The sequence below is a fragment of the Microtus oregoni genome, unplaced genomic scaffold (assembly GCF_018167655.1).
Source record: "Microtus oregoni isolate MIOR12 unplaced genomic scaffold, Mior012 000012F_ref0000307, whole genome shotgun sequence".
In the NCBI taxonomy this organism is placed as follows: Eukaryota; Metazoa; Chordata; class Mammalia; order Rodentia; family Cricetidae; genus Microtus; species Microtus oregoni.
Window position 1 is genome coordinate 22,007,910 of NW_024543071.1, and position 24,396 is coordinate 22,032,305.

At 39.6% G+C, this 24,396-nt stretch overlaps 1 protein-coding gene across 1 annotated transcript; it reads right to left on the reverse strand.

Moving 5' to 3' along the window:
- Positions 1–2,149: 2,149 nt before the first annotated feature.
- Positions 2,150–24,060, reverse strand: LOC121453915 (cytochrome P450 2C19-like). The gene is made up of 9 exons (XM_041660955.1): positions 23,849–24,060; positions 14,549–14,711; positions 14,206–14,355; positions 13,083–13,243; positions 11,874–12,050; positions 7,599–7,740; positions 5,298–5,485; positions 3,720–3,861; positions 2,150–2,644 (listed from the first exon to the last, which is right to left on the reverse strand). The coding sequence occupies exons 1-9, from the start codon at positions 24,014–24,016 to the stop codon at positions 2,463–2,465; spliced, it is 1,473 nt and encodes a 490-aa protein (XP_041516889.1). The 5' UTR covers positions 24,017–24,060; the 3' UTR covers positions 2,150–2,462.
- Positions 24,061–24,396: the final 336 nt, after the last annotated feature.

The window sequence follows — 24,396 nt, forward strand, 5'->3', positions numbered from 1 at the left end:
TCCTCCTATCCCCTGCAACCTCAGAAGCTCTGAAACACAGGCTTCAAATTCAGAGAGGACCAAGAGGTGAGTAACCACCCACCCAGCGGGACACACTACTTTCTAGGGCCTCCTTATCAGGGGAAAGCCACTGGCCCCTAATCCCATCTGCCTCAGCTTCTCCAGCCAACAAACAGGCAATCTTCCTGCAGGTAGGCTGATACAACACCCCCATATCATCGATTGGACCTTGTAAGCTACAAACCCTACTCTGTCTCCAAACCTTCCTATCTCCGCAATCTCAGAGGAACTCTGAAACATGGGCTTCAAATTTACAGAAAGAACCAAGAAATTAGTGACCACCCACCCAAGGTACATTCCACTCTGTAGGCCCTCCATACTGGGGTAAAATCCTGGGCCCATCCCCTACCTGCCTCAGCTTCTCTAGCCAATCAGCAGGCAAACTTCCTACAAGTAGGCTGTTTCAACATCCCCACCCCATCAACTGGAGCCTGCAAGGTACATGTCTCACTCTGACCCCAAACGTTTCCATCCCTCTTCTACCTCAGAGGAGGTCTGAAGCACAAGATCCAACTACAGATAGAGGACCAAGAAAGCAGATCAGGAGAGGAACCCTGAAGCATAGGTTGCAAGTACATAGAGAGGACCAAGTGAAGAACCCTGAATCATACGCTATGACTACACTGAGTAGACCAAGAGAGTGAACCAAGAGAGCAGACGAACAGAGAAGTCAGTGATTCCCTGAGACAGAGACAGTGACAGTACAGAGCAGAGCAAGAGCAGTTCCCAAAGAGACAAACATCCACTGCAAGGATTGGACCAATGGGCAAAGACACTGCCGGCACCAATTGGAGGAAGAGATGGGTAGGCGCCAATGCAAGAATTCATTCAACAACCTAAAAAGCAACACGGTAATTCCAGACCCCAGTAGCAGTTATATATCAGGAAGACTTGATCATCCCAATCCAGAAGAAGAAGGAAACGATTTTAAGCATAACTTTATGAAAATAGTGGAAACCTTTAAAGAGGAAATGAAAATTTCACATAAAGAAATAAGAAAAGACCAACAAAAAAAATTGGAAGTGATCAATAAATTTCTCAAAGAAAAACAAGAAAACCAAGAAAAAAATCAAACAGGTAAAGCACACAGTTCAAGACCTGGAGACTGAAATAGAGGCAAGAAAGAAAACACAAACTGAAGGAATTCTGGATATGGAAAATCTCGGTAAATGAGCAGGAGCAGCAGAGGTAAGCGTAACCAACAAAATACAAGAAATAGAAGAGAGAATCTGAGTTGTTGAAGGTACTATAGAGAAAATAGATTCATCGGCCAAAGAAAACATTAATCCAACAAATTCTTTGCACAAAACATCTAGGAAATCTGGGAAACCATGAAAAGACCAAACATAAGAATAATAGGGGTAGAAGAAGAAGAAGGTATTCTTCCAGGGAGAGTGAGATCCAAAAAACCAGAACAAGCAGTAGAGATAAATCCTGGTCTCACTGACAGTGGCTCCACTGTCTACCCCAGCCATATAACTGTCACCCACATTCAGAGGCCCTAGTTTGGTCCTATGATAATGATGTAGAAAGCAAATTGACGAGACTTTCCAAGAACTGTGATCTTGTTTGGGAGAAAAGGATAATACATAGAGAGCAGAATTTCCAGCGTGAAAGCAGGGATTCATATTTGGTTCTAGGTAAGAATCATAATCTAGAATGGCAAGTGTTTGTGTTCACAGTAACACCAACTCAGGAATAGAAGTCCTAACACATAACATGGAAGCCTGCTACATCTAATCCTTTCATATTTCCTTTTACAGCATCACTTTTTTCTCATTCAGATCCAAACTTGAGGTTGTTATTAGTGAGGCTTAGCTAAAGAGCCTTTCTATCATTCACTCTTACTTTCTTTGCATATGGTGAAGAAACAAAAACATCTTGGGATGTTAATTTATGACTACTTGCCATAGGAACACAAAACTAACAATGCATCAGGTTCTGCAGGTGTATGCATGGAATCCCAGAACTCAGGTGGTGGGACGGGAAGATTTTAAGTTATGTTCAACTGTACAATGAGTTTAGAGATAGCCTGGAATACATGATAACATATCAAAAAGAAAAAAGAAAGGAAACTTTGAAAATAGACCAGAATTATAATGCTTTTATTTAAAACACACAGGGCTAGGTGATGTTCAACTGTCACATTTCTCAGTTTTACAGTAATGATATTTACTAATTCAGCACTAGATAATAATTAGCATTTCTGAATTCAATAAATCATTACACAGCATAGGAAATTGTTAATGTGTTTGTCCACAACCCTGAAAATTGCCACAAGTAGATGGACATTCCCTGGACCTTGAAGAGCTGAGGAAGTGTGAGGTGGGAGTTCAGAGAGCTATGACTGACGGAAGTGGTCAACTGTGCCCAGGAAGAAGGACCTCTAGGGGAAAATACATTCAGATGGGAGTGAAGCAGATCTGAAACTCGGATGGCACAGAAACAAATCCATTGTTGACTGGATTGGTATCAAGGTCTTTCAGGTCAACTGGAGATTTCAGATTAAAGTTCTGTAAAATGGTGGTCAGGAATAAAAATAACTCCATTCGGGCCAGACCTTCTCCCACACAAATCCGTTTTCCTAAAAATAAAAAAATAAATAAAATAAAAAACAGAATATAATTAACTACTTGTGTTTTGTTGAGACATGCACTTATAATGCAATTATAATGAAAGAGAATTTGTGTCACTCTTTAATAGACTGGGTAGATGGATGCATGGATGGATAGATAGATAAATAGATAAATGGAGAAAAGATGAACATATTTTTTATCCATGTCTGATATTAGGAAACAAAGTATTAAAATACTTGGATGCAAAGCTTCAGAGGGTGGAAAAGCAGTAAAGAATACTAGACTTCCCATTCACAGGATTAAAACAAAGAAACGCTCATTTAACTACACATAGAGGTGAGTGGCGATGGTGAACTCTGGGATTTAATGGAACACAAAAGTAGAGCTGGTGTACTCCGGAGGATATGGAGAATACATCACAAGAGACAGAATAACACTGCTTTGGAACCAAACATCAGGATAATGGAAAATACTCCCATTTATAGGGGAAAAAGAAAAAGTGTCACAGCACAGGCAGAAAGCTCTATCCTATAGAAAAAGAAATAGCTTAAATAAGCAGATAATCAGGTTCCTTCTCAGCTGCGAAGCTTTAAATAAAACCTTTATATATCTCTCAGCAAATACTAAGAGTACTAAAGCCAGCAGACATCTTGACAATCATTCTAAATTGTAGACAATAAGCTACTCTTGGGGTTGGAAAACCTGACATCATCAGAGAGTCCCCATAGGCAGTCCACAGCTATAACTGGATAGGCTATGGCCACCAGAGACAGTTGCTTAGAAAAGAATCTTTGATGTGTACTGAGTGTAATATTTCATCCATTGACCATGTATTTAAATACTACTTATCTTTATATCCACAGACAAGTATAGCTCTCGTGTTCATCAAAGAAACTGTTTGCATAAAAGAGAGAACATTATAGAAAATCACAACTGATCAAAATGTAGAGAACAATCTATCATTGGGTGCCTAGCTCCAGTAGATACATCTACAGCACAACCGTTGCAGCTAAGGCTCAGGGAACATTGAGGAAGAAAGGAGTGGACTGTAAGATCCAAAAGACTAGGAAATAATTTGATTACCTGTTGAGAAAGGAACGAAGTAGTCACTTTTCTTAAACTTGCCATTCTCATCTAAAAAGTGATCAGGATCAAATCTCTCTGGGTTGGGGAATTCTTTGTCATCATGTAGCACAGATGTCACTGATGCGATAACAGTGGTTCCCTGTAAACAAGAGCCATAGACAAGTCAAGTTACAAAAATGTTGCTGAGGTAAAAGTAACAATAGGCATGGCATAGTCAACGCTTCAGAGGAAATCATGTCTAAACAAGAGCAGAGGCATATCTGTACAGACAGATCATGCAACAACAGGGATGCATTGGGATCCAATGGCAGTGATCTTAAGGAATGTTCTCCAATAGATTTTGAAGGGCTAAGTACTGGAATATACATTTATCAACAAGATTAGCACTGGTGTCTATCACCACCTACTGCTCTACTTTATCACTGTTGCTACTGCGTCATGCCTGTGTGGAATGTGGCTTGAAAATTTAAATTTTTACATGTAACACCAGATGTATCTGCTCATAGGAATGTCGTATGTACATTTCTGATAAAATTAACAATGTCTTCTGGAATAGCATTGCCAAAAACATTATTCAATTATTCCATGACATGAAGTTTATTAGTCTTAAATTTAAGATATGGGTGAGATGTTGATTATATTTAGGACTGCTTGAAAAAAAATTGAAGGGATAATAAAATTAGAAATTTTCTGATTTTGTAAGAATTTCAGCCAGGGTCATCAGTTTACTTGAGGATAAATATTGAAACTGAGAAACTAATCAGATGACTCACAAAGCAGGATATTCATAAGGTCATGCCATAAATTTTATTGATTACAAAAAGAGCAGAACTTCTACAATGTAAAGATCTGAATATCATCTTAAGGCAGAAGAAGCAGGCATATCCACTAACAACATAGTTAACGCATGCCCACCTGCCTTATAATATATGAGTGAGTCCTAGAGAATATTCTTTGTCCATTTTTTTCTTCCAAAGTTATACCTGGAAACAAACTACTAGAGAACGTGACATGCAAACTAACCCTGAAACTGAGAACCTAATTACATGAATTTAAAGATTTAATGGATCAATATATAAATTCTCTAAATTTGCCTATATACTTCTTAACATCCTGATAAAACCCTAGGAGAGTCTTTTCAAAGACTGGAAATCTGAACTTTAAGTTTTATTTCAAAGTGTAAACAGTCAAGAGCAACTTTAAATGGAGAGTAAATTTGGAAGACCTACAGCTCTACAAACTAAGACTTGTTTCATAATTTTATTGGCTCTTAATGAAAATAGCAAAAAGTTCATCCAGCTCCAAGATTTAAAGTGTTTGTATTTCTCTTATCTGGTGGGGGCAGCAAATTGGGACCAATCATGCTATAAATTTTTAAGAATTCTAGTACAGGTTGCTTGTGAATATACAACTTGTGGCTTGGTTGGCTTAATCTCCCTGAAAGGTTTCCTAACTTCCTCTTCAACACTGATAATCTGAAATTTCAAGCTCCAATATCTTGTGTTTATGATTTAATTTCACTCACTCATTTAAGAGCAAGACCATTAAGGTACAATGTAGACAAAGGAAACTTACCTTGGGAATGAGATAGTTTCTGAACTTAATGTCACAGGTCACTGCATGGGGCAGACTGGTAGGAAGGAGATCAATGTATCTCTGAATCTCATGCAACACAGCATCAGTGTAAGGCATGTGACTCCTGTCCTGCATGCTGGGGCTTCTGTGTCTACCAATCACATGGTCAATCTCTTTCTGGACTTTGGCTAGTTCAACACAGTTAAAAATAACAAGTAAGAAAGTGGCAAATTGAACACAAGTCAGGGTTGCCTGTAGCAAGATGAATATGCCTGGTGACAGCATGAAAGCATAACATATGCTAATGTAGTGATGGTTGCTATGATAGAAATACTATCAAATATTTTAGAAGGCACAATACATAGGCCTTATGTAATAATTATCATACTTAAAATCAACACTATTCATTTCAAATAATAAACAGAACAGCAAGCCATGAAAATCAACTCTTAGAAGAAAACTATTGATCAAATATTATCAGTACCAAAACAATGAAGTATATTTAAGAATAAATTATACTGGCATTGTGTGCATGTTTGTATGTAGTTTCCAAAGGTATATAATATTTTCTTACTTCCCAAATATGGCCATGTACTAACAATCGCTCCTAAAATTTATGTTTATATCTATATGTGATGTGGGAGTCCCCTCGGTGTGCTGTGATTACCATTAATGAATAAAAAAACTGCCTTGGCCTGTTGATAGGGCAAAACTTAGGTAGGCGGGAAAGACAGAACTGAATTCTGGGAGGAAGAAGGCAGAGTCAGAGAGGTGCCATTGAGCCGCTAGAGACAGATGCTGGGAATTTTACCTGGTAAGTCACTCTCATGTGGCGATACATGGATTAATAGAAATAGGTTAAATTAAGATGTAAAAGTTAGCCAATAAGAAGTTAGAGATAATGTTCCAAGCAGTGATTTAATTAAGACAATTTCTGTGTGATTTTTGGTTCTTGCTGGCTGGGATGAACAAGCGATGTCCTCTAACAAATATGTTATTTGTTATTGTTAACAAATTGTTAATAATTGTTAATAAATAACAAATAAATATTGTTATTATTCTTTCTTATCCATCACTGGATAAATGAAATTCTTATCCATGTGGAAAAATAGTTTCATATTCTCTAGATTTATTAAATATAAACACCTTTCTCAGTTCAGTCCTCACAGGGGAGCTTTGCAGTATCCATTGGTGAAATCTTTGTGACTACATAAAATTTGTTCCCTGGTAAGAAAGAAATGACTATTGTCATTGTTGATGCTATCCTGAACTTAAATCTATTTCTCTTTACCTACTTACATTTTTATTCATTTTAGGGATTATTTTGAAATATTCAAGTAGTTGTTTCAAAGTCTTGCCAATACATATTCAGCTAGGGAGAAGTCTCAGGATATCAGCCTCTTATTTCCCTTTTGTTCTTGGTTCTCTCCTCACACCTTCATTCCATTGGTCCATTCTGAACTGGATGTTTTCTAGGTATGATGCTAACCAACCACCCTAACAATCTCATTCTTCCCCATGTGGTCTCTTGATTTCTATAGCCCATTACTTTTTATGTCTGGAGGACTTGTATTCAACTACCAGCATTCATACAGTAAATAATAACCATGTATAAATTTCGATTCTATGTATTTGATGCCCTCTTCTGATATCTGTGGGCACCAGGCCTGCACATGGTACACACACATAAATGCAGGCAAAACATTCATATACATAGAATATTTTTAATTTAAGATAAAATTATAAGACACTACCCCAATAGTCTGCCATAACTTAAATAGCATTTTATGGAAACTTATTTATAGAATGATAAATTAAATACCTTTAGAAATTCTGCCTAAATGGACCTAAGCTTTAGAATAGTTTCCAGGATGATGTCTCATTAAATTCCAGAATTGATATTTATTCTTCTGTAAGGAGAGTTTCTATTCCAACAAAAGAATTGTCATAATAAGGAAAAACATCCTCAAGAATATATCTTCTATTCAATATGGATTTTTCCAGTTTAAAGTAATTTGCATTTTAAAAAAAATTGGTGTGGACACAATCACTTCCCATAAAATCTAGGCTCTGGAAAAATACTTTACTGATCTTTTTTCCTGCCTTCCACCTTCACTTCTATGAAGCAGGAGCTCTGCTATGAGCTGAGAAACCTCACTTCAGTCCTCCTGATCAATGTAGCAGATTGGAGTGGCACACACAGTTAAATTCTGAGGCTTCCTTGAGACAAACAATTCCCAGGACTCCAGGATTTTCTTCCAATTCCTTTCTGAATTCCTTGCTTCCCACCTGTGTCCTCACCTGTGACTTCTGGGTACTTGAGCAGGAGCAGCAGAGAGTACCTCAGTGTTGTACTTGTTGTCTCAGTCCCAGCAGCAAACAGGTCACCTGCTGAGAAGATCAAGTTTTCACAGGTAAACTCTGTCTTTGGATTGTTCTTTTCCTAGGAATGATTTTACAGTGTTAGCCATCAAATAATTTGTCGATGTGTTTACTAGATGGAATAAAAATGCCTTACATATGCTGAACTTAACCTGGCAGAGCCTGGGGAATGCAGTGGGAGAAGAAACTAACATGTGTTCAAAAGAGATGTAAACCCCCTGACCCATATTTACCCCCTATACCCAGTGTCTTATCTGGAAAAATTATTTTCATGAGACTCCTCAGCCATGTGAACCATATAGTGTATCATCTTCCCAAAGAGACAGAAACAAAAGAATTGATGCCTCATTTTCTTTTTTAATGTTTTACTCAAAGCACACATAAAAAGGGAGGAGAAAAGACAGATAGTATGTTATATTAGGGATAGTCACAAAGATGAAAGCCTCAATTGTAAACATGGCAAAGAAAGATGGATGATCCCTGACTCTCATGAGGGAGGTTTACTGCTTAGATAAGGAGAGTAAATCCAGGACACAGCAAGAATAAGGGTAGAGTTCAGTGAAGTAAAATAGAGAGCTCACAAAGCAACCAAACAAACACCTTATGTTTATGATGAGTGCCAATAATATTCATTGGAAATAGTGGCTTTACAACAAATGGAGCCATGACAAAATTAGCATTCATTCATATAGGTACCTGATAGATATCAATCTTTAATTACATGTCCATATCAATCCACTTGAAGTTTCACTCAGTTAACTTAAATTTTCATTTAACTTTCATCCGTGGCATTAATCATTCCCTTCTCAAGCACAACATACACTTTATAATTTATGTAAAATTCCCTCACCTGTCCATTGCTAATATTTTAAGATTTAGTTCAATCTGCAGAGACTATAGACAATCTAACTAGCTTGAGCTCCTTTTCTGAGTTTCCATGCATTGTCTGCAAAGACAATATTCATCTCTATTTCATATTAACATTTTTTCTAGCAGTTGTGTGGTGTGGGAAGTTCTTCTGTATATGTGTTGCTTTTATTGGTTAATGAATAAATCTGTTTCAGCTAGTAAATTAGCAGAATAGAGCTAGGTGGGAAAACTAAAATGAATGCTGGGAAAAAGAAGGCAGAGTCAGTGAGAAACCACGTAGCCACCACTGGGATCAGATGCACTGGAACCTTGCTGGTAAGACACAGCCATGTGGCAATGCACAATTAATAGAAATGGATTAATTTAAGATATGATTTAGCCAGAAAGATGCTTAAGCTATTGGCCAAACAGTATCACAAATAAAATAGTTTCTGAGTGATTATTTCATGGTCTGGGCAGCTGGGAACAAACAAGCAGCCTCAGGCAAAAAAGTTGGCACACCAACATGGTCAACAATATTCACGTAAAACCTGAAAAATCTTAAAAAGAAATTTTACACACAAAAGAACAGAGTTAAGCACAGCTTTTTGGTAGCAGTATTTTCTTGGGTGGGCTTTGTTTGCTAGAAGCAAGCAGAGGCATAATTCTTTTAAGAGAAGCCTTTCTGACTCTGCAGTAACAGCAAACACTGCAAAAACTCCTTTAAGGAGGCTTCCTGGTTCACCAGCAGAAATGGCTCTAACTCTTTCAGGAGGTCCAAATAGGAGCATTTAAATGGGGTCTGTGAGCAGAGTGCTACAACTTGCTTAATGTAAAAATAGAATGGCTGTGTGCCTAAAAATAAGACAATGTACAAGGCTGTCAGAAGCTGTGAACATGCTTCTGCTATGTTGGACTGGGCAGAGCAAAAAGGCAGGGCTATGTTGGCCCTAGCCATGAACATTTAGCCTTCAAATATGGGGGAGAGGGGACCTCTGGTTATAAAATGACTACAGATACACAATAAAAACAGATTCAAATTTTTTTAAAAAGACCTCTAACATAAAAAAACAAAGTCTTTAAAGACAGAGTACAGACAGTAATAGATTAAAGGGGTAAAGAAAAAATAAGCCATGTAAGAATGTAATATGCACAGGGAGTCTGGATTATGTATATTATTGGGCTTTCTTTCAATTTTTTGACTGTGAATGAGCTAAGTACAGGGAGACATTTTATCTTATGGGCTGCTAAGCTAAACCAACATATATACTTTAAAGGTATCTTGACTTCAGAATTTGGTTCTAAGGTTTTGTTGCTTTGGAAAAGAGGTTCTGCTTTGGTTTCCACAGAAGATGAGGACCTATGGACTTCTTCTAGACTAATGTGGTTTGATGGACCAAGACCTGCTAAAAGGTCACCATGAACACCCCCAAAAATAACTTCACCCAGCAAAAATCAGGAAGCAGTTTAGAGAGAACTATGCCCAAATTCCCTAAATGATTGTTTATAAATATTAGTTTACATTTAAAGGGGGATATGCTATAGAGATGACTACTTTGCATTAGTATGAATTTTGGTCTATTGAATCAAATTTAAGGTCAATTTTGTTATATATATATATATATATATTTGCTCTTGATTAAGGTATTGTGTTTGTGCCACACATTTAAAAGTGTAATGTATATTTAAGAAATATAGGTTAATATATAGTCATCCATAATATTCAAGTGTGTAGTCATATTAGTTAAGTTTTCTAGATATATAGAAATCTATTCCAGTTAGAAAGGTATTCTCCAAATCTTTCAGAGACCTTCAGAATATGGTATTTAAGATGTTTTAAGAACTTAGGATTTTTTCGTGACAATGAGACACATCTGATCCTGGCAGTATCAATCTACTTCAAGAGGATGATGGGCATCAAAGAGGTTCCTCATGGAGTTTGTTAACCATTTGGGCAAGAAACTGCTCTTGCCTGAACTGTTTGACTAGACTTGCAGGAGCCACAAAAAAATGACTGCTGAAGCTGCCTAAAGAAGGTGATACAGACCTTCAGGGTTCTTGCTTCAAGAAAGAGTCTGCCAGACATTCTTCAGGGCACAGAAGAAAGTGACTGACAAATTTCCAACATAGATGGAACTGTCTTTGAAGTGTCCTGCTTCATGGAAAAGTCTGCAAGATACTATGGGCCTGTAGGCTGAAGACTGGATGCTCCAATGACACAGAAGAACTTTAGGTGACTGTCCAGGCAGCAAGATGTCTCTATCAATTCTAGAGTTTTGGAAGTTGCTTACAATGCACTTCATGTTAACTTAGGAATATTGCATCCTTCTGGAGTCATTGATGGAGTTGAAGAAAAGATAGTTTTAATTATACTTTTCCTTAGTTATGATAAAAGATAAAGTAGATATAAATGTTGTAACTGTAATTCTTGCTCAATACCTGTATTGTTATATGCAATTTTACTATGTTAAAGTTAAAACCTTCCGGGGCTGGAGAGATGGCTCAGTGGTTAAGAGCATTGCCTGCTCTTCCAGAGGTCCTGAGTTCAATTCCCGGCAACCACATGGTGGCTCACAACCATCTGTAATGAGGTCTGGTGCCCTCTTCTGGCCAGCAGACATACACAGAGACAGAATATTGTATGCATAATAAATAAATAAATAAATAAATAGTTAAAACCTTCCTTTTTATTTAAACAGAAAAGGAGGAATGGTGTGGGAAGTCCTTCTGTATATGTTTTTGTTACTCCTATTGGTTAATGAATAAATCAATTTCAGCCAGTGACTTAGCAGAATAGAGCTAGGCAGGAAAACTAAACTGAATGCTGGAAGGAAATAGGCAGAGTCAGTGAGAAGTCATGTAGCTGCCACCAAGGAGAGATGCAGCAGAATCTTGTCAGTAAGCCACAGCCATGTGACAATACACAGATTAATAGAAATGGGTTAATTTAAGATATAAGAATAAGCCAGGAATACTCTTAAGCTATTGTTCAAACAAAATTGCAAATAATATAGTTTCTGAGTGATTATTTCTTGATCTGGGTAGCCAGGAACAAACAATCAGTCTCTTGCCAACAGTTTGGAAAGGTTTACATTCCTTAGACATATAGCATTTTACGACTATTCAGCTAGATCGTTTTTATCTAAAAAATTAGGTCAATAAATTCAAATTATTTAACTTTACACTGGTATACTTACTGCAAATTCATGTACATAATATGCTAATGAAGTGTTTGTCAAACATTACTGGTCTGAACCATTCAAATATCCCTGTAAAGCAGAGACTATCCATGGAACAATGCTCAGGCAATCAAACAACTGAATTGAAGTTTTATTGTCATTTTACCTGCTCCATTTTGATCAGAAAACAATCAATAAAGTCCCGAGGATTGTTAATGTCCAGTGATTCTTGGTGCTCTATCATTTTTGCCAAAAAATAATGTTTTAAAAAAGTAAAATTTTCAAGTAACTCTCTGTGTCTTCCTGGTAGATAGTCAATTATAGCAGGAAAATTATTGCAAATCTACAAAAGAAAATGAAAAAAGTTTAAAACCTAGGATTTAGCTATGTGTCCATTATAGTGGACCTTGGTCTGAAAAAAGAAATATAAGAATAAATAAAATAGGTTATCCATCTTGATGAGTGATTTTTATGTTGTATATAGAAATTGTCATTGCTTATAGAGATGCCGATAGAAGAGCACATAAACCAGCTCACATGTGATAACCACTGTGTAAACTCTCACACAATGAGTGACATCAGCTCATTCTTTTTCCACACAACCTCTTCACTAAACCTTCAATACAAAATAGCATGAATTGATGTGATTTACGTTTTCTAGACTGTAACAGAGATGAAGGGACTTGGGATATCCTGATTGAAAGCATGGACATCATCTTTGTTACTTAATTTCCATCAGTCACCCTCAGACACAGAATAAGAATTTTAGCAGTGGGAGTCTTATGAATTCTTGAAGTATAACTATGAACCTGTGCAGACCAGCTGGATGATTTCTTCAGGATCATTTAGACCTATTAGCTAGCTCAGCTCAGCTCAGCTCAGCACAGGGAAAAATTTGATGGGATCAAGACACCACTCAAACACGTTGTCACTCCTGTGACAGATATATTGGTACTTAGGATGTCAGCTGCTTACTATTTAATAAACACTGCCATACTCCAGGAGCCCTGGCAGTTTCAATGATTCCATACACTGTCCCTACTGGAAGAAAATATTCTCTTGTTGCAAATTATGATATTTCTCCTAAGTGTTTTGATGACAAAATCTCTAAAGCATTGAAAGGATAATAAGCCTTGCTGCTAAGAAATTTTAAAGATGAAACAGATGGTCCAGTGAATTATATCAGTATCTTCTTAGCATTGAACTAATGGTTTATGGAGAAAGTGATTTGAGGTTTAATGAACAGAGTCGAACAGCCCACAATTAAGTCTTCATTTTCCTAGAGAATGTTTGCAATTTCAGGGAGGACATATCTCTAAGAAGGGATTATTGGTTTTTTGTTTTGTTTTGTTTTTAAAGAAAGAAATGAGCTCACCTGAATCCAAGGAGTACTCAGAATCTCTACATTTTTATTTAAGTTGTTCATTAAGTTAAGAAAATCCTTGTCTTTATAATCAAAACGATTCTGGAAAACAATGGAGCAGATGACATTGCAGGGAGCACAGCCCAGGATGAAGGTGGGGTCACAGGGTGAGCCTGAAGAGATGGGAACAATTGTAAAATGTCACTGAAATATATGTGTGTAAAACACTGTATGTCTTAACAGGTAAAAGAACTTAGAAAATTTGAGCAAGTTTTACCAACAGATGGCCTGGTAGGCATAAAAATATGCATTGCATCTGCACATCATTTTCATACTTAATATTATTTCACTGATCTGGAAATCTATCCAATTCATGAAATTGAGTAAACTCACTTTCCATCTCATCCCTTTATTGACTGACCTGTCACTGCAGAGGTCTGCTGTTTTGGAAGGGGGAAAAGGGACTTTTTAAATATTCAGTAATGCAGGACTTCTGGTTAGGCCCAAGTGTGTTTGTAAAGCCTCTGAACAACATGGTACAACATTCATGGGAATGGAAGGCGGGGCATCTGCGAAGAGGTGGGGTGTAATTTATTCTGTTTTCTATAAATTATGCTATGCTTTTAGAAGAGAATGAACTGGTAAATCTTTATTAAGATATAGTCAGGTAAAGAAATGTGTTACATAGTAACATCCACCAAAAATTTTTTGCATGGACCTGAGATATTTCAGTTATAAAAAATAGTCCAAATAAAGACAATTATACCTTTTGGTTCTATACAAATATGATGCACTGATTGTCACCATATTCACATATGTTTTTTAGTAGACTTAATATTTATGTTGAGGGAAATTATTGTTCCTTAAAACATCAGAAAATAAGTTCAAAACCTAAATTCATATAGTTATTTTGGTTTTTGAAAGCAAAACAGTTGGAAAAGATCTAGATTAAATACACAGAATCCTTCCATAAAACAAAAATCACAGATATAAAAGCTGTCCTACTTTTTTTCTACTACAAACCATACTTTCCATATGAAGACAGAGCCAGAACACAGAATGAAAGTTCTGGCCACCCTCAAAACTTCTCAAGGGCATAACAATGAGACAGAAGCCTATGATGAGTAAACCTCACCATTGGTTTTCCTTAATTCCTCCACAAGACAGCGAGCTTCCTCTTGAACACGATCCTCAATGCTCCTCTTCCCCATTCCAAAGTTCCTTAGAGCCATGAGTGAGAAGCGCCTCATCGCTTTCCAATTCCTCCCATTACTGAAAACAATGCCTAAAAGAAAGAGCAGAAGTGAGGAGGGAGATCCCAAGTAAGGACGGAGGTCTGATGGGTGACTGCCACACAGAAAGCCCAGTTGGATCTGAACAAGTTTCACCCTCAAATTCCCTATGGGCCCAGCCCAACATATAAACATGGACACATAGGGGCACGGACAATGTACACACGTAGGCACATGGACACTTACCAAGACCTTTATTAATCTTATCAAACACTGGAATGCTTCCTCTTCCAGCAAACTCCTCACCATTATCAATCAAGGCTTCTTTCACAGCTTCATATCCATACAATACCACAGCAGGCTTTCTGCCCAAGTACAGAGTGAACACAGGACCATAGACTTTTGATAACTGAAAATAAAAATGTAATTTAAAATAGAGCAAGAATGGATAAGGAAAACGTGGTACATTTATAAAATGGAGTACTACACAGCAAAAAAAAATAAGGACCTCTTGATTTTTGCAAGAAAATGGATGGAGCTAGAAAATATCACTTTGAGTGAGGCAACCCAGACACAGCAAGACAATTATCACATGTACTCACTCATAAATGGTTTTTAAACATTAAGCCAAGAAAACCACCCCACAAATCACAATCCCAGAGAACCTAGACAACAATGAGGACCCTAAGAGAGACATACATAGATAAAATCTATATGGGGGGTGGAAAAAGACAAGATCACCTGAGTAAATTGGGAGCATGAGGATCTTGGAGGAGGGTTGAAAGGGAGGGTCCCATGCCAAGAGTCTCAGCTGCCCCAGGGAAAACCTATTCTGGAACACAATTGATCTCTGCTGAAAAATTAGGTCAGCACGATAAATAACCAGACCAGCTCAAGAACAACAGTTATAATTTTTTAATAGTTGAAAAGGGAAAACTCATGTTACAAGAGTGGGAGGTCCAAAATCCAATAGGTCCAGCGAGCACCGCACGGAGAGAGAGAGAGAGGCACACGTGGATCTACCAATATTTCTACTTGGGCCCCAAGTAGCCACACCCTAATTAGATGTGATTGGTTGACAGTTTCCCCATCATCTCCCCCTTTTATCTAAACAAGATTGATCCAAACCCAATACAACTATATACAATAGGAACAGATACCAAATATAAAATTACAAGTAATAAAAGGATGATTGGGATAAACGAAGGTTGGATAGGGGAGCACGGAAGCACACTTCTTAGTTAAGGGAGCCACCTTAGGGTTGGAAAGAGACTTGAACCTAGAGTGGCTCCCAGGAGCCCAAGGCGATGTCCCCAGTTAGTTCCTTGGGCAGCTGAGGATAGGGAACCTGAAACGACCCTATCCTAGAGCAATAATGACGAATATCTTGCATATCACCATAGAACCTTCATCTGGTGATGGATGGAGATAGAGACAGAGACCCACACTGGAGCACTGGACTGAGCTCCCAAGGTCCCAATGAGGAGAGGAAGGAGGGAGAAGATAAGCAAGGAAGTCAGGACCACGAGGGGTGCACCCACGCACTGAGACAGTGGAGCTGATCTATTGGGAGCTCACCAAGGCCAGCTGGACTATGACTGAAAAAGCATGGGATAAAACTGGACTCTCTGAACATGGCGAGCAAGGAGGGCTGATGAGAAGCCAAGGACAATGGCATGGGGTTTTGATCCTACTTAATGTGCTGGCTTTGTCAGTTTGGATGTTCACCTTTCTAGATATGGACGGAGCGGGGAGGACCTTGGACTTTCCACAGGGCAGGGAACCCTGACTGCTCTTTGGACTGGAGAGGGAGGGGGAGAGGAGTGGGGGGAGGGGGAGAAGGGTGGGAAGAGGGGGAGGGAAATGGGAGGCTGGGAGGAGGCGGAAACTTGTTTTTTTTTTCCTTTTCTCAATAAAAAAATAAATAAATAATGTAAAAAAATAAAAAAATAAAAATAAAAAAAATTAAGGAATGCAGAACAAAAATTTTACTAAGCATTCTATTTCAAGGAGTTTAAACATTGCATTGAAATTAAGCTTGGCTGAATCATGAGGAAGGTAGCTACAATTATCTAATTTTTAACTCCATTAAAAATCTGAGAAGGGAAACAATATTACTTGAGTGAACAGGAAATACAATCGGGAAAGTTTTAAAAGAGCTTTTGGTGTCTGTGCTCTGCCCCTCCCTTTGTAGCCAGTATGTGATGGCTCAAATCTTTTTAATTTAATATTTTTAATTAGCATAGTAACCCCAGTTCTCCCTCCCTCTCATTCTCCCACCACCCTTTTTTCCCATCCCACCATCCATCCACTTCTCAGAGGAGCTAAGGCTTCCCTTGGGGAGTCAACAAAGTCTACTGTACTAAGTTGAGACAGGAACAACCACCTTCCCCCTGTACCAATAGACAAGCAAGGTATTCCACCATAGGTATTGGGCCCCAAAAATCCAGTTTATATACCCAGTAATATGTTCTGATCCCACTGACAGCCCCCTTCCAACAGATAAAGCCATGTAATTGTCACCTACATTAAGATGGCTTAGTTAAGCCCCATGCAGGATCCCAGTTGTCAGTTCATAGTCCATGAGCTCCCACTAGCTCTGGTCAGCTGTCTCTGTGGTTTTCACAATCATGATCGTGACCCCCACCTTGCTCATATGATCCCTCCTCCCTCTCTTCAACTAAGTTCCAGGAGCTCAGCCCCATGTTTGGCTGTGGATCACTGCATCTGCTTCTATCAGTTACTGGATGAAGGTTCTATAATGAGATTTAGGGTAGTCACTAATCTAATTATAGGGGAAAGCCTGTTCAGACACCAACTCCATCAGTGCTAGGAGTATTAGGTGGAGTCATCCTTGTGGATTCCTGGGAATTTCCCTAGCACCTGGTTTCTCCCTAGCCCCATAATGGCTCCCTTTTTCAAGATATCTTTTTCATTGTTCCCCCTCTCTATCCCTCCCCCAACTCGTCCATCTGGAGACTTCATATTCCTATCCCCTATCCCCTACCTTCCACTTGCCTTCCCAGCTTACCCAGAAGGCCTTTACTATTTTTTTTCCTGGGGTCCTTAATGTGTAACCCTCTTAGGGTCCTTCTTTTTGCCAAGCTTCTTTGGGGTTGTGAACTGTTGCCTGGCTAGCCTTTCCTTCATGTCTAATATGCACTTTTGAGTGAGTACATGCATTGTTTGTCTTTCTGTATCTGGGTTACCTCCTCAGGATTTTTTTTTTCTAATTCCATCCACTTGCTTGCAAATTTCAAGAGGTCATTGTTTTTTACCACTGAGTAATACTCCATTGTGTAAATGTTCCACATTTTCTTTAGCCATTCTTCATTTGAGGGGCACCTAAGCTGTTTCCAGGTTTTGCTTATAACAAATAATGCTGCTATGAACACAGATGAGCAAATGTCTTTGTGGTATGACTGTACATCCTTTGGGTATATGCCCAGATGGCCTAAATCTTTATCGACCAGGGTTATGGCATCTAAAATGCTCTTTCATTCAGGAACTCCCTGACAAGGTTACCTGAGTCACTGGTACCCCTCCTCTTTCCCTTAAGCCCCACCGACTCCTTCTCCTTCCCCTTTTTCAGTACCTCATATTACACCTAATGGTGGGTCAATCTTCTTCCCTTTAACCTCCCTTCTTCTTCCCCTCCATGAGAAAGGTGAAGATTCAGCCTCTTCCCCTTGCCTGCCTCTCTTCTTCTCCCTCTTCTATTGTCCCTCTTTCTTCTCTGCCACCACAAGCTCCACCTAATGGTCAACCCCAACCCCTATATCCACCTCCTCCTCCTCATCTTCCTGCCCTCTCCTTGCATCTCTGTCCCACTTCTACAAAGCCACAACCTACACCCTGGTCCTCATCCACACACTGGTCTACTTCCCCTGAGTCCTCCCTTGTGGCTTCTCATACAGGATCCTGGCAGATCCCTGTTCTCCTCCGGCCCTTCTAGAGTTGCCCGGGTGCATGTTCCTTTCTCCCTCCAGGATCTATCCCAAATAAAAGGGTACTGGGTATGGTGGAGCTTTTGGAGCACGGGATTCATAGAATTCAGAATTTAAGGCCAATGGATAGCGTTCTCCAGTAGGAGAGATAACACACGGACATGTAGCCAGTGGTACAGGAAGAAAAAACACAAAGGACACTGTGAAGTAAATATGACACCGCAGGTGTAGAGGTAAAAATTGAAAGCTCAAAAATAAATAATAATAGATAATAAAGGAAGAAAGGTGGGAGATAAAATATCAGGAGTAAAATTGCATAGAACTGTAGACATAAGACTAGGAAATAGTATTCAACTGTCTGCACATTTGCTTAGATGTATTTTGACAGCCAGAGGAACTGGGATGGAGCAGAAATAACTACAAAAATTTCTAGAGTTTGTAAATATTCTGCTCCCTTCACCACACCGGTGGTGTAGCCACCACCCTCTCCAGATTGCTCCAGGACTCGGAGATGCCATGGTGCAGCCCCGTCCATGCTCTGGGAGCATGGGGTATGCAGCCCAGCCTTTGGCTGTTGCTACCAAGCCCAGAAACAGCCAGATGCTGTTGCCTACTGAGTCCGGCTGTGCTGCACCATGGAGCCAGAAAAGGCAGGACAGTATAGAGGGCTGTGACTCTCATGGCTGGTGCTTGGAGCATAGCCTGTGACCTGAGGAGCCTGTGGGGTAAAAATCTGCCAGCTACCTCTGGCAAGACAGGACTGCTGAGCGCTAAATGTGAAAAACACGGCCTTTGGTGGCGGAAAAACAAAAAAACCAGGATAGCCAAAACAATCTTATACAAAAAAGGATTGTCTGGAGGCATTACCATCCCTGACTTCAAACTCTATTGCAGAGCTACAGTATTGAAAACAGCTTGGTATTGGCATAAAAACAGAGAAGTCGACCAATGGAATCGAATAGAAGACCCTGACATTAACCCACAAACCTATGAACACCTGATTTTCGATAAAGGAGCTAAAAGTATACAATGGAAAAAAGAGAGCATCTTCAACAAATTGTCCTGGCAAAACTGGATGTCAATCTGTAGAAGAATGAAAATAGATCCATATCTATCACCATGCACAAAACTCAAGTCCAAATGGATTAAAGACCTCAATATCAGTCCGAACACACTGAACCTGATAGAAGAGAAAGTGGGAAGTACTCTACAGCACATGGGCACAGGAGACCACTTCCTACGTATAACCCCAGCAGCACAGACACTAAGGGCCTCATTGAATAAATGGGACCTCCTGAGACTGAGAAGCTTCTGTAAAGCAAAGGACACTGTCACTAAGACAAAAAGGCAACCCACTGACTGGGAGAAGATCTCGACCAACCCCGCAACTGACAAAGGTTTGATCTCCAAAATATATAAAGAACTCAAGAAACTAGACCGCAAAAGGCTAATCAACCCAATTATAAAATGGGGCACTGAGCTGAACAGAGAATTCTCAACAGAAGAAGTTCAAATGGCCAAAAGACACTTAAGGTCATGCTCAACTTCCTTAGCGATCAGGGAAATGCAAATCAAGACAACTTTAAGATACCATCTTACACCTGTCAGAATGGCTAAAATAAAAAACACCAATGATAGCCTTTGCTGGAGAGGTTGTGGAGAAAGGGGTACACTCACCCATTGCTGGTGGGAATGCAAACTTGTGCAACCACTCTGGAAAGCAGTGTTTCGGTTTCTCAGGAAATTCGGGATCAACCTACCCCTGGATCCAGCAATACCACTCTTGGGAATATACCCAAGAGAGGCCCTATCATACAACAAAAGTGTATGCTCAACTATGTTCATGGCAGCATTGTTTGTAATAGCCAGAACCTGGAAACAACCTAGATGCCCTTCAACGGAAGAATGGATGAAGAAAGTATGGAATATATACATATTAGAGTATTACTTAGCAGTAAAAAACAAGGACTTCTTGGATTTTGCATACAAATGGATGGAAATAGAAAACACTATACTGAGTGAGGTAAGCCAGACCCAAAAAGAGGAACATGGGATGTACTCACTCATATTTGGTTTCTAGTCATAAATAAAGGACATTGAGCTTATAATTCATGTTCCTAGAGAAGCTAAATAAGAAGGTGAATCCAAAGACAAACACATAGGCATCCTCATGAATATTAACCTTCATCAGGCGATGAAAGGAGACAGAGACAGAGACCCACATGGGAGCACCGGACAGAAATCTCAAGGTCCAAATCAGGAGCAGAAGGAGACGGAGCACGAGCAAGGAACTCAGGACCACGAGGGGTGCACCCACACACTAAGACAATGGGAATGTTCTATTGGGAACTCACCAAGGCCAGCTGGCCTAGGTCTGAAAAAGCATGGGATAAATCCGGACTAGCTGAACATAGCGGACAATGAGGAATACTGAGAATTCAAGAACAATTGCAGTGGGTTTTTGATCCTACTGCACGTACTGGCTTTGTGGGAGCCTAGGCAGTTTGGATGCTCACCTTACGAGACCTGGATAGAGGTGGGCAGTCCTTGGGCTTCCCACAGGTCAGGGAACCCTGATTGCTCTTCGAGCAGATGAGGGAGGGGGACTTGATCGGGGGAGGGGGAGGGAAATGGGTAGCGGTTGCGGGGACGAGGCAGAAATCCTTAATAAATAAATAAATTTAAAAAATTAAAAAAAAAAAGAAAGAAAAACACGGCCTGCACCCAGGCATAGCAGGCAATGAGGAAACAGAGCCTCCAGGTTCCAATCCTGGGTGGGACACTGCGAAGCAGCTGTGCCTGGACCTGACTCCAGGTTCAACTGCAAGCCTAGCCAAGATCTTTGGCTCCCAGGCTGACAGCCAGACTGTGAGGAGTAGCCTCAAACAGGCAAATGTCTTTTGAAATACAAAGGCACCTCAAGCCAGGCATCCCTGAAAATCTGTCAGCTAGGGAGACTTGCAGCTTGGATTTTACAGGGGATTTTGAGCCCCTCAGTGAGATTAAAGCAGAGCTTTACATGGAATAAACTGGGGGAGTTAAACTCTCACTGTACATTGGAAAGAACAAGATCCTGTTTTAATATGGAATTAAAGGCATATTTGTGCTTTTATTCACAGGAATAAAATAATGCTTGATAACTACATACAAAATAGAGGAGCGCCAGCCCTGATGACCTCATAGCCACTGATACCGCCCCCCCCAAAAAAATAGTAGAAAGACTTGCTACATGGCCTGCATGGACCTGTACCAGGTCTTCCATGTATAAGGCTGTTAGTTTGGTGGTTTTGTGGGATTCCTAATAGTAGTATTAGGTGTGTCTCTGATTCTTTGTCTGCTCTTAGGACTCTTTACCTACTACTGGGTTGACTTGTCAGGCCTGAATATTAGGGCTTCTGCTTTGTCTTATTGTATATTGTTTTGACATATTAGGTTGTTGTCTCCAGGAAGTCTACTCTTTTCTGAAGACAAATGAAAAGGAAGGTGGGTATGGGGGGTGTAGAGGTGGGGAGGAAATGGGAGAAGTGGAGGGAGGGGAAACTGTGGTCAGGGTGCTTTGTGTAACAGAAGAAAAGGGTTTGATAAAAAAATAAAGAACTATATGATTACTAATCCTGCTATCTTGTTGAAAAAAAAGCCCATATTTGCCTTTAACAGGAATACAAATATTATGAAGTTCTATACAAGTAGGAAGTAATTTAAATCTCACGGGAAAATTAAATGCAGTCTCTCTTTAGATGAAAAGTGGGGGGATGTGAAGGAGGGAGGGAGGGAGGGAGGTGTTGATTGCCTTGGGGTGGGCTACTCAGTCTAGGGGTTGTAACCCACCCTGTAATCAGTTATTCCAGGGTCACGGAGAGGCACTACCTGGAAGACATGGGCTAGGAAAGCGGAATGAGGCTAAGCGAGAATTCTTGTCAAAGCCCCTGTTTATTAGAGATGGGGTACAACTTTTATAGGGTAAAGAGTTGGGGGGTGGGCACAGGGGCCTGGGCTCTTGCCACGTGGTTCACGTTGGTCACATGGTCTGAGTTGGTCACGTAGGCAGGAGGTTGTCTTCGGTCAGGTCACTGTAGGCCAAGAAGTCGCGAGTTGACACACCTAGATCCCTAGATAGTTTGGAATGTGGGGTGGGTTCCGCTAACAGATAGCTCTCATTAACAGCCAATTTGGGTGTGGGGTAGGCTCTGTCAATAGAACTATTCCTAACACAATTAAGGGTGTGGGGTTCTCTGCAGACTCCCCAGGGTGATGGTTCCTGCAATGATTTTAGGAGGAAATTGGCTCCTGACAGGGAGGGAGGGAAGGAGAGAGCAAGGGAGGAAGGGAAAGTTGTCAGTGGATTTTTTAATGCAATATACTCAATTATTTTGTTTTGTTTTTTGAGACGAGGTTTCTCTGTGTATCCCTGGCTCTCCTGGAACTCTCTCTATAAACCAGAATGGTCTCAAACTCAGAGATCCACCAGTCTCTGCTTCCCAGGTTCTGGGACTAAAGACATGTGTCACCATCACCCAGCAATATGCTCAATTATTAAGATATTATCATTAAAATTTTATATTTTCTACCACATGTTGAATCAATATTTTAATTTTATACATAAATATTAGAGAAATAGTAACAATTTCATTTATGAATTTTCTTCAATTGCCCACCCATTTGGTAAATAGGTTTCAGTTAATTATTAAATCTACATATTTAGCATTTACATTTATCCTAAATTACAATAAAAAGAACAGATATCACAATTTATCATCCAGTGTCCCAAATATCAAATTGTAGAAATCGCAAATTCAAACACTTGTCTGCTTTCTGCTGTGTACTTGAGTAATGAATTCCTTATCCGCTGATACACACCATGAAACTAATGCCCAGATGATCTCTTCAGCATAACCTACACACTCTCTTCATAGAGGTCCTAAATCAGGACCTCCAGTGTTAGCTAGAATATTCTGTACTTTCAAGCAATGTTAAGAAGTCTTCATCACCCAGGTTTCATTGCTATCTACAAGCATTACAAAGAAAAACTCTCTAGAACACGCAGCATTTTCCAGAAACAAGTTCTGACATCATGCCACATTCTTGTCTTCAGAAAAAGGGGGGTGTTTTCAGACTCCAACAAAATCTAATAGCAGCTACTGGGCCCTAGCTGACCATTTGTTTCTAACATTTCTTATGTTGTTCAGACGCAAAACTTTCCTGGACACTGAACAAAGGTTAAATTCTTCACCGAGATTCTATTTGTTTTCCGGTTCTACATACAATGCATGGTTAAGATAGGTGACAGAAATCTGTCTAATTGCTTCCTTTGTTTTACTTTCAGCCAGCAGCCAGAAGTTTTAAGGAGGAAAAAAATATTTGCAACTTTTGACACACTGTGATTTTTATTCACAACCTCTAAGGTTTAACTAGTCATATCATGTTTCCTCATTCTATGATTCTGACAATGATGTGATGAAAACGCAGCTGGGACATCAAGCGGAGGTGACAAATTTACAATTGTGTATCTCATAGAACATGCACAGTCATATACTTCACTTAAACAATGGGACATTTCCTTCCCTTGGAATGCTACTCAGAAAACAAAACATGTACTTACATTCTTCAATGATTTGCTGATGTCCTTAAGGTCTACCTGAAGAATATTTCCGATGATCGGGAGAGGAGTGGGGCCAGGAGGAAGCTTTCTTCTCTCAGAGCTCTGCCTCCATAGTGAAAGGAGAAACAGACAGGAGAGAACAAGCCCCAGAAGCACACCTAGAGTCATCGCTGCCTTTTCTGCTTACTGACATGAGTGTGTGCTTACAACACAAAGCTTATGTAATGAAGCCTGCTACTCCACCCATGAGTCTCTCATACAAAACAGACCAACCAGGGACAAGACTTAATCTCTCCTCCAAGTGGACCTTGTTCCAACATAGTGATTAAAGAAAATATTGACTCTATTGCTGTCATTTATACCAAAGCAGATACGATAGATTGTGGTTTAATTGTCATGGGCTGGGTTCCAAGAATTTGGGTGAAAAGCTTTTACTATATGTAGCTGCAATTGGAAAAGAAAAAAATTGAAGCTATTTCATGATAAAAAGTTGAAAAGTAGTGCGAAATTAAGGATTCTCAAGTTAATGAACCCCTGAGAACTTACTA